General features: G+C 45.8%; 1 protein-coding gene across 1 annotated transcript in view; it reads right to left on the reverse strand.

Moving 5' to 3' along the window:
- Positions 1-17,055, reverse strand: part of PRMT2 (protein arginine methyltransferase 2) — a 39,528-nt gene extending 22,473 nt beyond the window's left edge. Inside the window, exons 1-6 of the mRNA XM_029938803.1 lie at positions 16,912-17,055; positions 14,653-14,757; positions 8,563-8,670; positions 7,709-7,891; positions 2,833-2,994; positions 2,134-2,298 (exon numbers count right to left, since the gene is read on the reverse strand). Of these exons, the coding sequence (XP_029794663.1) occupies positions 2,134-2,298; positions 2,833-2,994; positions 7,709-7,891; positions 8,563-8,670; positions 14,653-14,691 (657 nt within the window). The 5' untranslated portion in view covers positions 14,692-14,757; positions 16,912-17,055. The remainder of the gene's footprint in view (positions 1-2,133; positions 2,299-2,832; positions 2,995-7,708; positions 7,892-8,562; positions 8,671-14,652; positions 14,758-16,911) is intronic.
- Between the last annotated feature and the right edge of the window lie 297 nt (positions 17,056-17,352).

A 17,352-nucleotide genomic window follows, 5' to 3' on the forward strand; every position in this document is an offset into this window, starting at 1 on the left:
GTGGGTTAAAACCCCACATCCAGCTCTACGCTGACAGCTCAGAGCCTGGAGCCTGCTTTGGATTGTGTCTCCCTCTCTCTCTGCCCCTCCCCTGCTGTGCTGTCTCTCTCTGTCTCTCAAAAATAAATAAAAATCATTAAAAAGAAAAATTTTTTAAATAATAAAAAAATAAAAGGAAAAAACCACCCAGATCAAAGAGAAAATCTCAATAGAAATTTTAATACTATTTTGAATGTTGTCACATTTTTTGTGCATTGATAGCATCATGTGATTTTTCTTTTGTAGACTGTTAACAAGGTAGATTATACAGACTGATTTTTAAATAATGAACCAGCCTTGAACTCCAAAACTAATCTCTTCTTTGCTGTTGTGTTATTCCTTTTATGTACTGCAGGATTACATTTGCTAATATTCTCTCAGATTTTTGCGTTTATGAGCGTGAGTTATTGGGCTGTAGTTTTTGGTCGGGCTTTGGTATTAGGGTAATGCTAGTCTCACCAAATGAGCTGGGAAGTGTCTCTTCTCTTCCATTTTCTGAAAGACGTTGTTCAGAAACAACGTCTGGTTGTTATTTCTTCCTTAAATGTGTTTATAGATTTCACCAGTGAAATAATTTAGGCCTACAAATTTCTCTTCACAGGTTTTCAACTATAAATTAATATTATTATTAGTTATTCGATTATTCAGGTTATCTACTTCAATGTGGGTGGGTTGCAGAAGTTTGCAGTTTTCAAAAGAATTGGTCTTTTTCATCTAAATACTAAAGCTATGTACGGAGAGAGAGCCACAGGAGGAATAACTATCGATAAACTTAAGACCAGGTCGGTGTACTTCACATTCTGGTCTTCAGCCGGGCGCGGTGGCGCACGCCTGTAGTCCCAACGACTCGGGAGGCTGAGGCAGGAGGATCGCTTGAGCCCAGGAGTTCTGGGCTGTAGTGCGCTGTGCCGATTGGGTGTCCGCACTAAGTTCGGCATGAATATGGTGACCTCCCGGGAGTGGGGGACCACCAGGCTGCCTAAGGTGGGGTGAACCAGCCCAGGTCGGAAACGGAGCAGGTCAAATTCTGGTCTCCTTCCCAGCCTTCCTGCTACTGTATGCTTCTCAAAGTCCTCCCATAGCTTCTCCCTGCATCCTGTCCTAGATCCGCAGCTGCATTCACTGGGCCAGACAGGGTGGGGGGTGCTTACTCCATCCTACCTGGAACCTCCTACCTGGAGCCAGCGAGGTCACTGCTACGTATGACTTCTTTTTAATGCTTTTTATTCAGACAGAAAGCATGAGCAGGGGAGGGACAGAGAGAAAGGGAAACAGGATCCAAAGTGGGCTCCCTGTTGAGAGCAGAAAGGGGCTCGAACTCAGAAACTGCAAGATCATGACCTGAGCCAAACAAAGTCAGATGCTTAACCAACTGAGCTAACAGGCACCCTGCCTTGTGTGATTTTTAAAAACAAAACTAGGGACACCTGGGTGGCTCAGCTGATTAAGCATCTGATTCTTGATTTCGGCTCTGGTCATGATCTCATGGTTCGTGAGTCTGAGTCCCACATCAGGCACTGTGCTGACAGTGCAGAACCTGCTTGGGATTCTGTCTCCCTTCTCTCTGCCTCTCCCCTGCTCATGCTGTACTCTCTCTCTTCCTCTCACCCTCTCTCAAAAATAAATAAACTTAAAAAAATTGGAATCATATTGTACATGCTGTTTTGTTTTTAAAAAACCACCAACCCGTCCCAACTTCTAAGATTATTACAAATTTAAGATATACAGCATAACTTGATTAACACGAACTGTGAAATGATTACCATAAGTTTTGCATTATTGTTGTTTTCAGATTTCACATGTAAGCGAGACCACACAACATGTCTCTGACTTACTTCACTCGGCAGAGCACCTTCAAGGTCCCTTCATGTTGTGACAAGCGGAGGGACTTGGTGGCCTCGAGGCTGTCCTGCACTAAGCGGAGGTCAGCGCCAGGAAAAGCGCCAGGGGATTCACTTTAACGTGACACAGCCGCGGCTCTCCCCCAGAAGCTCCGCTCACAACAGCCCCCCGGACCCAGTCCATGCCCTTGCTTGGAATCTGCGACTCTCCGGTACAATCCTCAGCCAGCCTACGTGTCCCAGCGCCCCTTACCAGCAGGCAGGTCCCCATCCACTCGGACACCAGCACGTCCACCTTCTCCGGCAACACCACATCCTCCACCTTCTGCTGGAACACGGTGATGATGTCGGCAAAGCCGTTCTGCATGACCAGCTGCCCCGTGTGCTGGGCCATCTCACTGGCCTCCACCGCGTACACCTGCACGTCACACAAGTATCATCAGTGCGTGCCCCGCCCTTCAAAGCAGCCTGTCATCTGCTCTCCCTGAGCCCGTCGCTTCAGCCGAGGCAGAGCCAGCCCCAGCGAACACAAGGACAGAGGGCGGGAGAGCGCCGGACAGCAGGACCGGCAGCTGGCCACGCTGTGCTGCCTCCAACAGACGGAGCCCCGGCAGGGAGCCACCCCTAACCTTCAGTCCACCTCCTGCCTAAAACAGACGGGGGGGCCGCAGGGAGCAAGAAGCCCCTGCGCCCGCGCTGGGCACGCACCGCAGGGGCTTCCCCGGTGAGACCCGGCGGCCCTGCTCCCACACACACAGCAACACCACCGCAACCGACGCAGGAGCTTCTCAGGACTGGAGCGCCGGACTTTATGGACATCAGTGGCTGAGACCACTTCAAGTCCAGGCTGCCAGAGCACACTGCCCGCTTCACCGACAAGAAGCCTCTGAACGCAGGGACCGCGCCAGGACCCCGCTCCGAAGCTGCCACGGGAAAGCTGGCTCCTACTCACTGCCTTGGGCCGCGCGTGATGTGCACAGAAGAGGCTGATGATCCCAGTCCCACAGCCAACATCCAGGATCACTTTATCTTTCAGGGATTCTTTATTCTGCAGGATAACATTGTGGTACTTAGTTGTTCGAGGCTGGTCTGCCAGCATCTCCAAGTGAAGTTTCTAGAGGAAATACAGATTCAGAATCATTGCTTATAATCTGAACAATGGTTTAAGAAGGAAGATCAGAGACTGAGCTAACCCCCTCAGCCCCACCACCCCATGCCTAAAAATATGAGCAATAAAGAGAAAACAACAGACAAAAACATCAAAGGACCTAAATATGCCACTAGCTAAAAAAAACAATGAAGGAATGAAATGGAAGTTTCTGGAATCCTTCAGTTCACTGTGGTGCTGCCTGGAGATTCTCCCTATACCTCCCCAAGAGCCAGGAGAGCAGAGAAGCAGGGTGGATCACCGAGGGGGTGGTGCAGACAGCACCCTCCTGACCACTGTTCCCCCCGAGAAGGGAGGAACCGCCAATTCCCCGTCAGGTTCACCATGGCCAAGGATCCACCGCAGGGGTGCGGACAAGCCTCCAACAGGGATGCTAGACGGGGTGCACAGGGCCCCACCCAACACTGTCGCTCTGGAGGGAGGGAGCAACCTTGCTGAAGGGGTGAGCTCGAGGCCCCCAGCCATGTCCAGAGGGAGGAAAACACCTGAAACCCATGGGAATCACTCCACTCCTCAGGGAAACAGAGAAAGGCTCCTCCGGATGGTTCGTGAAGCCACAAGCGGTTAGTCAGAGCCCCGAGAGGCTGCACCCACACCATCCCTCCAACCCCACTCCTTAGATCTCCGGCTGCAGAAAACCCAGCTTACAGACAGCATGGCTGAGAGTCCCCAGACCATGTCAGCACAAACAGGAAGTCTGTATGGGGCCTTCATGAGCCCAGCGTGGCTCCTCATAAAGACACTGAGGACTGAAACACAAAAGGGTGGAGGGTCAGAGCAGACGAAGTCAAGACCCGGCCATCCCGCCTACGTGATCTACCCTCATAGAAAGAGCGAGGATGCAAAGGCGCACCAGCTGATGCCAGGCGCAGGGGTGAGACGGGGGCATTCTTATCACACAAAGTAGATTTCAGATCAAAGGATATTCCCAGCAACGGAGAGAGTCAGCTCATAGTAACATGGGAATCACTGTAGCAAAAGGGCCTCATAATTCTAAATATTTTTGTATCTGATAACAAAGCTTCAAAACACTCAAGGTAAAAACCAACAGAAATGCAACAAGAAATAGACAAATTCACAATTATGGTCAATATTCTTCTCTCAGTAGCTGAGAGAGAAGTAGAAAGAAAACCAGTAAGGGCACAGACTCAAGCAATACCATCAACCAACTTAATGTGATATTTATAGAACATTTTACCCAACCACTTACAAAAGTAATACACAAAAACACCTAGGAATAGATTTAACAAGAAAGGTAAGAAAGATAAAGCACCAGATATGATCAAAACATAAATAAATAAATAATGAAAAAATAAAATAAACCTTAAAACTCTGAGAGGCGTAAAACAACACTTAGGAAACTGGGTGAATCAGTGTGATGTGACTTCTCCCTAAATTAGTGTAAACTTCCCATGCAATGCCAATTAAACTGCCAGCCACTTTGGCCTGGGGGAAAGGTGCACAACAAATGCTAATAAAATTAGTTTCGAAAAACCAGAGACCAGGCTAGCCATGAAAGCACCAAAAAGTTAGAGGACTGCTAGAGACCTAGCCTCCCAGATGTTTAAAAGCTACGTTATGAAAAGCGTCTGGAGCTGCAGAAGAAATGAACAGATCAATGAAACAGAACAGAGATTACAGAAACAGGCCTTAGAAATTTAACATATGGTAAATGTGCATTTCACACCATCGGAAAAAGAGGGTTACCCTGTAGCTGATGCTGAAGCAGCTGGGTATTTGTGGGGAAATTAAGTTGTAATTTTACTTTACTCTTTACAACAAGTAAATTCCAGATTGATTTAAATATTTCATTGTTAAAAATGGGATCACAAAAGTCTAAAGGAAAGTATGGATATTTATAATCTTGGAGTGAAGAAGATCTTCAAAGTAGGACACAGGGGCGCCTGGGTGGCTCAGTCGGCTAAGCCTCTGACTTCGGCTCAGGTCAGATCTCACGTTCGTGAGTTCGAGCCCCACATCAGGCTCTGTGCTGACAGCTAGCTCAGAGCCTGGAGCCTGCTTCTGGTTCTGTGTCTCCTTCACTTTCTGCCCCTCCCCCTCTCATGCTCTGTCTCTCTCTGTATCAAAAATAAATAAAACATTAAAAAAAATTCAAAGTAGGATACAAAATTCAGAAGCCACAAAGAATAAAAGGGCAATTAGACCATGAAAGTTAGGGTTCCACGGGAAAGACAACAGGCAGGTGGTAAGTGTGATGTATGTAAGAAGTGCAGGCTGACCAGCTTACTGAACAGGCAAACTGACACAAATAAAAAGAAAAATTAGCAAACTAGATGAAAGTTTACCCCCCCCCCCAAAAAAGAAGAAGAAATAGAAAAGGCGAATGAAATAGAAAAGATGACCAATCTGACTTTACAAAACAGACCACGGGGCACTTGGGTGGCTCAGTTGGTTGAGTGGCCAACTTTGGCTCAGGTCATGATCTCAAGGTCGTGGGTTCGGGCCCACATGGGGCTTTTCACTGACAGTGTAGAGCTTGCTTCAGATTCTATCTTCCTCTTTCTCTCTCTCCTCCTCTCTCTCTCTCTCTCTCTCTCTCAAAAATAACCATTAAAAAAAATAAATAACAGGGCACCTGAGTGGTTCAGTGGTCAAGCGACCAACTCTTGGTTTCGGCTCAGCTCACGATCTCAATTTTTTTAGTTCAAGCCCCACGTCCGGCTCTACACTGACAGCATGGGGCCTGTTTGAGAATCTCTGTGTCCCCCTTTCTCTTTCTCTTTCTCTCTCTCTCTCTCAACCCCTAGCTCTCTGCCCCTCCCCCACGTTCTATCTCTGCCTTTCTCAAAACAAACTTTAAGAAAAAATAAATAAAATAAAAATAACAAACAGAAACCAGAATCAAGAGATCCCATATTTCCCCTTTAGGGTTAGAAATCAGTTTTCACTGTGGCAATTTGTGGTTGAGATAAGCTTCCACACGCTGTTGGTAGGTGTATAATCAGCCAGTCTTTCTGGAGGGCAAATTGGCAAGATCCACCAAAGTGAAAAACCTGTACGTACGCCCTACAAACAGCAAAAGGTAAGCAAGATTTATATAAAAGGAAATCCATGACAGCATAGCTTGTCATGATGAAAAGTCATTAAATAAGCAAACCACCAATATGGCCCTTTTAAAATCAACAAAACACTTTTTTGATAGTTTGAAAGCTCTCATCGTGTACATACATCAGGTGGTTTTCACTTATAACATTTTAAATTGTGAACTATAACAGACCTACAAAAAAAGTGTATTAAAAAGTGCCGTACAGTCTGTCAAATATAGTTCTACAGCAAACACTTGTGCCACCAAAGTAGAACCCTGCCAGCACCCCAAACCCTCCCACCCCAGCCTGGCTGGTAAGAAAATGAGGGCGGAAAACCTCCCTGAGAACTAGAGGGTAAGCACTGACTCCCCGCTGCAAACTCCAAAGGAAGAAGCCACCTTACTACCCCAGCAGGAGAACGCTTTCCTCCCGGCCCAGGCGGCAGCCCGGCCAATGAGAAACTGCCAACCTCAGCCAATGAGAAGCAGCCACCACCCTCGAATGGGCTCTCGGTCCAAGCAGCCGCGCCCACCCCTTTCTCTATAAAAGCTCCGCTGGGTGGTTCTCCAAACTTGCCTGTGGGATTGCGGTTCCCCAGTAATTCATGAATAAGCCCATTTCGCTAGGATAATAACAATTTTATTTTCTTTTTTTTTAATGTTTTTTTAAAATTTATTTTTGATACAGAGAGACAGAGCATGAGAGGGGGAGGGGCAGAGAGAGAAGGAGACACAGAACGGGAAGCAGCTCCAGGCTCTGAGCTAGCTGTCAGCACAGAGCCTGACGCGGGGCTCGAACCCACAAACGTGAGATCTGATCTGAGCCGAAGTCGGAGGCTTAACCGACTGAGCCACCCAGGCGCCCCAACAATTTTATTTTCAAGACTGACACCATCACAGGCCCCTTCTTACCGGTAACCGCCATCCTGATTTTCAGGGGAACCAGCTCCCGGATCTTTAGTTTCCCCACTTACATTCATAAACAATACCTTTCAACATCGCTTTGTAATTTACATAACTGAATCAAAAGTTCCTTGCTGTCTTGCTTCTTTCACTCAACATTAGGTCTACAATGTTTATTCTGCAGGCATCTGTTTGCATCTAGCTTTGAAATATAAACAGGAGCTGTCTGGACTATAGGATTATGGGTCTTCAAATTGGGGGGCAAAAAACAACAACACAAAAACTAATAAGTTAGTTATTTAAAGGTATTGTTTACTTGTGTAGCTTGTTTGTATTTTTAAAGTAAAATGTATTACTATTTTAAATGCTGAGAAAAATTCATAATCCCACTATTCAGGTGATCTCTCTAAACAACCATGGGCCAAGCCAGCCTACCACTGGCTTTTGTCTGGACTGCAGGCCAAGAATGACTTTTACATTTTTTAATGGTTTTTAAAAATCAAAAGAATATGCCATGCTCATTTATCGTTTTATGGCTGTTTCTGCACCACACCGGCAGAGCTGAGTAGCCCCACGGCCTGCCAAGCCGGAGAAGACGTCTGCAAACTCCGCTCTAATCCATGAGAAGCAGCGGTCCCGGCGATGCTAACTTTACGCTAGAGACAAGGAGCCGGCTCCTGGCCAGACGAGCAGGGGCTTGGGGTGCAGTACCAGGGTTCCGTAGCTGCCGAAGTACTCCTCGTCCTGCCACGTGTCCTCCGGGTCACACTCCTCCACGTGTTTCCCGAGGTGGTTCGCAGGTATGTACCCGCAGCAGCCCGCGCGCTCGCCCCACCACCAGTCCGCCGTCGTCTGTCTCAGGATGAGAATTTTTTCTCCTCTTAAAAAGCTGAGCTGGAAAACCCATACACACAAGTCAAAATTCAAGAAAAACCTGTAGTTGGTATTTTAATTGTGGCTCAGGGATAAACCCCCCATCGCCGGGGCCCCAAATCACAGCTATTTCAAAAAGGACTCAGTGGGCAATTATACCAACTCACAATTTGTAAAAATGATACCAAGGTTTAGAGGTTTTTGTGGAACATCTACATGAAAGAAAAGCACATGGTATTTTTTAAAGAAAGATTAAACATTTTCAGATGGCTTAGGACAGAATTTCTCAACAGCCTCTTCACAGTAACTCGGCTATGTGGTAGCCGATCATTTACTGGGTTACAAAGCAGGAAAAGCTACATTCAAGTCAGTAATTTTATTTTACAGCCTTAGTTTTCATTAACTAGAATAGGTTTGAAACCCAGGTTTCCAAACAGAAATCGGAACAGGTGCTTCACCCGATTCCTCACCCAGGCATCTCTCATCTGAGGCCTGGGATCGGAGTTTGTTAGGGGGAAAGAGAAGGTCACTCACATGTCTCACTGGGCTCTAGACGTCTGAACACTTCTTTACTTAACTTTGGTATGACTTCTTCAAAATCTACACCTACGTCTATCCCTTGGCATGGTGAATCCACAGCAACATGGCCCGAGGCCCGTGGCCACTGCACATGAGCAAGCGCGTCAGGTTACCTGCGTCTGGTCAGTGGCAGAATAGTCTGCGATGGCCACAAACTCTTCCGGGTGCACGCCTTCCTGGAGATGCTCCTGGCCGCCGCACTCCATGAGACCCTCTCCCTCCTGCTCAAAGCCAAGGAAAGAACAGGGATGACCATGGTGCCTCTCTCTCTCTCTCTGTCCACCCTAATAACCTGCAGCCTTCTGGTTATTTCCTTTGGTTTCAAATGACGATTCGTGTGACCAGATTTAACCACACAAGTTAGGTCATCTTCGCTAGCAGGATCAAGGGGTCTCACCTTCACGCTACCTTTACTTTATGTCTCCAGTACAAAATTATTTCTCAAGGAGAGAATTAAGAAAGGCAATTTTAGTGTCTACCTGGTGACTGATCCTGAACATCATCCTCAAAGTGGTGACCGGCCCTAAGAGAAAGAACACCTGTTCCTGGGCCTCATGCTCTGGGCACCTTGTGGGGTCTGAGGGCAGAACCGGGCAGGCCTCGGGAGGGTGCTGGGGGCCTGGCACAGCCCTCGCAGCTTCACTCAGACTGCACTGCTGCCGACGCGGGCCGCCCGGGACCCAGAAGGGGAGCCCGGAGCGCATGTGCTCAGTGTCTACTTTCCCTCAGAACAAGGTTGCCTGGAAGACACCCACCGGGGGCGGGGGACCACCAACCACGCGTTCCTGTCCGATGAGGCGACCCTGTCCCAATATATACATTTTCCTAAACACAAATGTAATTCATGTTCTTTGGGAAATGTGTAAAAGCACAAGTGTACCCAGAGGAAAATTCGAACCATGTGTAACCTTGCTCACTGGTCAGAGATAATGACAGTTAACACGTTAACATTTATATTCTTTCTAGCTGTTGTTTAAGTGTACATATAACATGTGCATACAAGGCATTTATTGAGATCATATAATCCTGCTTTGTGACACGTTTCCCACTCATTAAATCTGAGTATTCTCCTCCGCATTAATTACTTCTAAATGCATTTCTAATATCTGATAGTATCCCATTCTATGAATTATCTTCATTTATCCAATCTCCTCATTTTGTAGTCTTAAACTGTTTCCAGCTTTTACATCATAAATTATGTAAGATGAACTTTTTAAACAAAAATCATTGTGTCTATCCATGACAATTTTCTTATGATAAACTCCTGAATGGGAAATTGGCAGATTAAGATGATTCGTACTTTTATAACTTTTTTTAAGTGTATTTGAGTGAGAGAGACACAGAGAGAGAGAGAGAGAGAGAATGAAAGGAAGAAGCAGAGACACGGGGAGACAGAGAATCCCAAGCAGGCTCCGTGCTGTCAGCCTAAAGCCCAACACGGCTTGATCTCACCGACCATGAGATCATGACTTGAGCCAAAACCGAGTGAGGTGCGCACCCAGGTGCCCTACTTTTATAACTTTTGATATTATCCCCAAATACCCTCCAGAAAGGTAGCTCCTGAGACCTACACAGAGTAAGTGAGGGGCGCTGGGGTGACTCAGTCAGTTTAGCGTCCAACTGTTGCTACTGGTTCAGGTCATGATCTCAGTTCTTGGGTTGGAGCCCCGTGTCAGGCTTAGCACGGACAGTGTGGGGCCTGCTTGGGATATATATTCTCTCCACCCCGCCCCCCCGCCACTCATTCTGGCTCTCTCTCTGAATAATCATAAAAAAAAAGAGTAAGGGAACGATTTTTCTATCAACAGTGGACATGCATCTTCACTCAAGTCTCTGCCAGTTTGATGCAGACACTGTCTTTGTTAGTTCCATTTGCCTTTACTTTTTATTAATTTTATAATTCATTATTTTATTGTATTTTATTGTATTTTTGACAGAGAGAAAGAGCAAGCAGGGGAGAGGGGCAGAAGGAGAGAAAGAATCGTAAGTAGGCTCCATGCTCAGTGCAGAGCCCAACCTGGGGATCAATCTGACGACCCTGGGATGGTGACCTGAGCCGAAATCAGAGTCAGATGCTCAACTGACTGAGCCACTCAGGCGCCCCAGTTCTATCTGCCCTTAATTTTTAGTGACATCAAATACGTTTTTTGAGCACTTTTTGGTCATCTTTTTTGTTAGCTGCCTATCTGTATCCTTTGCACACTTTCCTGCTACAGTAACAGGATTCATTTTACACAGTATAATTTCCTTTTCAGCTTGTCCCCACCCTGCTCCTGCTCCACCTCCATCTCAGCCCGTCACCGCCCTCCCTGACCCTCACCAGCCCCTGGCACATCCTCCCACGCTTTCCCCATGTTCATGTACATACACGCATGTGCACACACACCCGTGCATATGCAGTTTTTCTTCTGACATAGTTTTTTGTGAAGGGTGTCACAAGCCCTTTTTTTTATTATTTTTTTTTACTCACATTAATACCTTGCAAGAAACTCCCCAATTCTTAGCACTCTAACTTACACTTTTCAATGACTATATAGTACTCTACAAAAGGAAATCTTCCGCTTCTTCAGTCACCCTTGATTGATGGTGTCCAGCTTTCTGCCACTATAAACAATGTGACCACAAACATCTGTGCACCTTCCTCCTTATACAATGATGCTTTATTTCTATGGGATAGATTTTCAGGGCCGAGAAACCAGCGTGGCTTCATCACACATTTCTCTTTCCATGAAGGGTGCGGCACGCCACACTTCACAACGCGGCGAGCGCTCACTGCTTGAAATACGCCCCCAACCGGCGTTATCACGGTCTTCAATTCTTTCCAGAGTTTTAGGTGGCAAGACACCAGAAAAGGAACTGTGTAGGGAAACAAAACTATTTCTTATACTTTATAGGAAAGATTTTTAACATAAGGAGACGGTAGTAATTCATGATGGGACTTTGACATACACAGAAGCAAAGTTACAACAACAATACAAACAGCACAAAATGGGGGTCGGTAAAAGCAGGAATTTGGAAGAGTCTTGCATCATGAGTGGTGGAAACAAAACGACTGAGACAGCTTAAAGACGCATATCACAATTTCTTGGGTAACCACTAAACTATCAGTAAAAGATACACATGAAAAGCTAATAGAGAAGATAATGTGGAATTTCAAACAGTACTTTATTAATCCAAAAGGAGGCAAGAATGGATAAAGGTACAAAGAATAAACAAAAAAGAAACAGAACACAAACAGCAAGATGTTAGACCTAACCATACCAGTCAACATGTTAAATGTTAACAGACTAAATACTCCAATTTAAGAGCAGAAGTGACTTGGGAGCGGGAAAGATGACGTACCTGTAGACTCTTCACAAGAGAAACATTTTAAATACATGGACTTTGATTTAAAATAGATTCAAAATATATGTGTATGTGTACCATGCAAGCTGGCACAGTGGTATTAACATAAGACAAAATAGATGCAGGGCAAGAAATATTAATAGGCAAAAAGACTTCACAAATATAAAAAAGTCAATCTAGAAAGTAAAATCTACCCTAAATGTATGCACCAAGTAACAGATTCAAAATATATGAAGCAAAAGCGATAGATTCAAAACGAAATTTTAAAAAAAGACAAATCCATGATCAAAGAGGAAATTTTTGAAGCTCCTCTCTCTCAGTAACTGACACAACAAATGGACAGAAAGTCAGAAAGGACACAAAAGATGTACCACTAATAACCCATTTGACTTAATGACATTTATAGGAAACCGACTGCAGACATGCTCTCTGCACGTGCATGTGGAGCGTCCCCCCAAATAGCCCATCTGATGAGGTCACAAAGCAGGCCTTCCAAACAATGACATTTTAAATAATATCTTTTCTGACCAAACGGAATCAAGCTAAAATTAAATAACAAAAAGGCAAGTAAAAATTCCTAAACATCTGAATGTAGGCAACCCATTTTTGAAGAGCCCATAAATTTTCTAATTTCCTCCGTAACAGATTAGAAAGTATTTTAACTGATCAATAATGAAAATACAACGTATTTAAGTGTGTGAGGTACAGCAAACTGATGGTCAGAGAAGGTTGGTTTAAATCAGTGATCCACAGTTCATCACAAGATGCTATAAAAACAGAAAATTAAACCCAGGGGTGCCTGGGTGGCTCAGTCAGCCGACTTTGGCTCAGGTCATGATCTCACAGTTCGTGAGTTTGAGCCCCACCTTGGGCTCTATGTTGACTGCTCAGAGCAGTCAGAGCCTGAAGCCTGCCTCAGATCCTGTGTCTCCCTCTCTCTCTGCCCCTCCCCACTCATGCTCTATTTCTCTCTGTCTCAATAATAAATAAACATTAAAAAAATTGTTAATGAAAATTAAACCCAAAGAATAAAAGAAATAAAGATAAAAGCAGAAACCTATGGGACAGAAAACAGATGAACAAAGAAAAATTCAACAAAGACAAATCTGGCTCTTTGAAAAGATGAAAGTGGTAAACCCCTTACAGGCGATCAGGGGAAGGAAAGATAAGACACAGATTCTGAATAGCAGACATCTCTTCTGTAATGAAGAGCACTGGTAACAGGATGAACACAAATAGTACAGAAATGCTTCCATGACAGACACCCAAGTCGTTAGGAACTCAATAACTCAACAGACTGAGCAAACTTTCGAAACGTGATGCTCTCAAGTGTCAGCAAGCTCTATGTGGGTTCCTGGCAGACCCATCCACTGGAGAACAACTGGTCATTAGCTAGTAAAACTGACAACACGAGATCCCTTCCACCTGCAATGCCATTACCAGGCGTACACCCGAGAGCATGTGTGCACAAGCAGATGTGCGGGCAGATATTCACTGCAGCGTCGTCGCAAATAGAGGAAAACTAGAAACATCAAGTTCCACAAAAGGGAAATAAATAAAATGTGGCGAACACCGATTGCGTAACAGTAAGACTGCTAGCGACCCGCTCACAGAGCTCCAAAGTGATGGTCATGTAAGGCGCACGCTACAGAGCATCCTATAGGACTTGGACCAGCTCCACACACATGAAGGGCAAATCCTCCAAAAGGAACATTGGTAGAAGGGCGCCTGGGTGGCTCAGTTGGTCAGCTCAGATGATGATCTCACGGTCATGAGTTCGAGCCCCGTGTCGGGCTCTGTGCTGACAGTTCAGAGCCTAGAGCCTGCTTCAGATTCTGTGTCTCCCTCTCTCTCTGCCCCTTCCCCACTCACACTCTGTCTCTCTCTCAAAAATAAACAAACAATAAAAAATCTGACCAAAAAAAGTAACATTAGTGGAAAAGGCAAGCAGCAGATGACACAGAATATGACGCCACTTAAGTAAATTCTAAAAAGCACAGAGTGTCAAAGGTATAAAAACATAAAAATGGTGGAGAAGCATAAAGATCAATTTGTAATTCACAGTAGTATTTGCCTGTGGAAACAGAGGAAGAAGAATGGGGCTGGGCCGCAAATTTTATCTACTGTTTCCTTCAACATACATCCATATATGTATATATATTCACACTCTAAAGCAAACATGACAAAATGTCAAGTTTTCATTTCTGTGAATGTACATAATGTTTGCAAATTTATTCTATAAATGTTCCCACATTTTAGAAATTTCTCAAAAGAACAGGATATCCATAAAATTAAAAATTTTATGATTAATTTTAAGAAAGATTAATAAAATAACACAACTATGAATCAAATCTCTCTATACAAAAACCCAAATGAAATTAGAACCACTATTAGAAGGGTAGAAAAAAAGAAATGTTAAAATTGGACATCATAGATATGAAAATGTTTGATTTTTTAAAAAAGATTATCTGAATATTCATTTGGTTTTTAATTTTATATAATCAACATTCCTTGAAATGTAACGTAATCTTTTTTTTTTTTTTTTTTACTAATACCTTGAATGAAACTAGATGTGTGTTACAGGCAGAAAAAAAGTATGAATATATAAATCACTTTTAGTGTGTCCAACCAGCCTGTAAGATATTATGCCGGGGACCTTATTAAACAACTAAAAACTGTGCTCGTTTCACCAGCAGAGGTACCAAAGGTAGATTCCTGGGAGGTTTTGTGATGCCCAATTCAGAATGTCATCTGTAATTCCCGCTGTTTAAGCATCCCGCGGTTGGTGGCTAAGCTCAGCTCTCCGCAATGTTTAGAGTTTTTAAATACAGGTTCTTACATCCCAGACCTGAACTCACCCGTGATTCACTCCTGGAGCAGTCACCTGACGTTGCCATGGTTCTCTGAGGATCTGCCGCATAGCTGCCGCGTTCAACGCGTCATTTTCCCCTCCATTTTTACTTCTGAAAAGAGAGAGAATGAGAAAATACTTTGTTACACTGCATGAGAATTAAGTGTGCTTCATTTCTAAGGTCCATGATAAAGATCCTATGCCAAAGGGAAGTAAAACGGGTTTTTAAATAATGAAACAAAAAATCAAATTTATGAATGCAATTCTTCAGGAGAACAATAGAAAGCATTTGAAATTTATGAACTTCTGTGTGTTTTCCTCACTAGTCTACAAAGGTGCTGATCTTGTTTGTTGAATGAACAGTTAGTTCCTGTCAGATTACTGGGTTGATTTAAAACAACAAATTAATGCCAAATCTTTTCTTGGAACCCTGAGAGCCTTCATTCCAATTAAAATTCTCTACTGTGAAAATCAAGGAAACCTCATTTGAAATGTAGTCCTGAGACCAGCAGGGGGAGCTCTCACACCCTAGCATTCCTTCTAGAACGGACAGGAAAAAGTCCACTTTCCTACTACTACAGCAGGGTCGCCTACCCAGGCGGCAGCCCAGCCAGTGGGAAACCCCCAAACAGCCTCAGCCCAGCCAGTCAGAAAGGGTGACCACCCCACACTCACTTTCCTCCAAAGTAGCTCCTCCGAGCATCCTCCTTTTTCTTTTCTTTTTTCGTAATAGAGTAGGTTGGGGGAGGGGGGGCGGTTATGGGGAGAGAGGAAGACAAAAATCGGAAGCTCGCTCTACGCTCAGCCCGAGCCCCGAGGTGGGGTTCTGGGGCTTGATCTCACAACCTTGGGATCATGACCTGAGACCAAATCAAGAGGGCGATGCTTAACCGAATGAGCCATCCAGGTGTCCCCCGCCCCTTCTTCTCTATATAAAGTAACCTTTCTCTTCTACATTAACCAAATTTGCCAGTAGTTTCCCCATAGTTTGCACGTCCGAAACCGTAATTCCTCTCTCATTTTCAAATAAACCCATTTTACTGGTAAAATAACTGGATGTTTTATTTTCAAGGTCAACACTACCTGGGGCTTTCAAGTGTTTCCACTAACAGGAACCAAAGGTTACATCTTACAGAGGCTTTCCCTTCTCATTCTCAGTTCTCAGTTTTCCCTGTGACTGTCTAATCCACACTATGCTCCAACATGAGTGCTTGTTCTTACGTAAAAATTCTTTAAGATACGTGCTTCACTTATCATGACTTAATACTTATTTTTGTGGCATCTGTAATTACAATGTGAAAATTAACAGAACGAAGTCACTTAGGATGGAGTCGGGAGGCCCGCACGGGAGCTACAGGCAGACCCACCAAAAAAAGCCGATTAACAGTGGATACTACACACTCTTCGAGGCGCAGGAAGGATTTCCTCCTCCCCCCAGCAACAGCACAACCAATGAGAGACTATCACAACCCAGTCAATGAGACACTATCACTTCCAACTCCCAGCCACAGGCTGCTTATACTGGATTGTAACTCTCTACCGTTCTTAAATATTAAAAATTCTTAAATTCTCTGCCATTTTCCCCTGCTGGGCATTATGCCAGTTGTTTTTTTTTTTAAGGTTAACAACAAATACTAATATATATATATATACATTGTATTTTCACTGGAAAACACTGGTATTGGGGCCAGGGCGGGATGGAGCCTGGTCAGGGCTGGTTTGCTGGAAGGGGCAAGGGAGGGTGAGGCTGGGCCTGGTTGATGGGGCAGAGCCAGGTGAGCTGTCCAGACTGGGCGCGGGGGGGGGGGGGGAAATGAGCCAGGATTTCCTGGGACTCGTGACCAAAGACAACGGGAGGTGTGGGAAGAGAAAGAATAGGGGGGTATGAGGGGAGCGGCAGGGCACAGATGCAGGAGTACCATCAGAGGTACGGAGAAAAGGGAGAGAGCCCAGAGAAGATGAAGGCCCGCGCAGGAAAGTGAGGCGGGCACCGCTCCGAGAAGGCGTGGCTGGGGAAAGAGGCACAGAGCTGTTGGGCGTGGTGAGGGGGGAGGGAGGAACAGGGGACGGTGGGCGTGGCTCGAAAGGGGCGTGGTCCTGCAATCTCCCAGCCTGCAGTCAGCAGCCGGGGCGCCCAGCACAGAAGGGCAAAGGTTCGGGGCTCCTCAAGGGGACGGACGCCTGGGTCGGCCCACTGACCCACACGCCCGACAAGGATCCTACCTCACTTCTGTCCAGCCGCCCGGGCTGCCCACGAGAAACCTACCTCAGCCCCCTTTCTCCGCTGAGTTCTGCGTCCACACCACGGGTGCGGAGGGGCGGACAGCGTCTACCAGGAACCCGAGCCACCGCCCTCGGACCGCGCAAGCGCAGTAAGCGCAGGCTGGCGGCGGACAGAGCCCCTCCCTAGGCCCTGCGTCCCACGCCTGCGCAGTCCGCACTCGCCACTCCGTCCGGGGAATGGAACCACTGTCTTCGGCCCCACGCAGGCGCAGTCGCTCTGACCCGTCTAAGAAGAGGACCAGTCCTGGGCCGGGAGCCTCCTCGCGCAGGCGCACTTCACGAGTTCCACCTCCAGCAGTGGAGCGCGCGGGGGCACTGCGCCCTCTTTCGGGGCCTGCTGAGCCTCTTGTAGGGACGGGGTCTGCGGTGGGGTTGCCACCGGCTTAGGGCGGTGGGCAGGGGAGACCGGAGCCGTACTCGGGCT

The sequence above is a fragment of the Suricata suricatta genome, chromosome 5 (genome assembly GCF_006229205.1).
Source record: "Suricata suricatta isolate VVHF042 chromosome 5, meerkat_22Aug2017_6uvM2_HiC, whole genome shotgun sequence".
Classification (NCBI taxonomy): Eukaryota; Metazoa; Chordata; class Mammalia; order Carnivora; family Herpestidae; genus Suricata; species Suricata suricatta.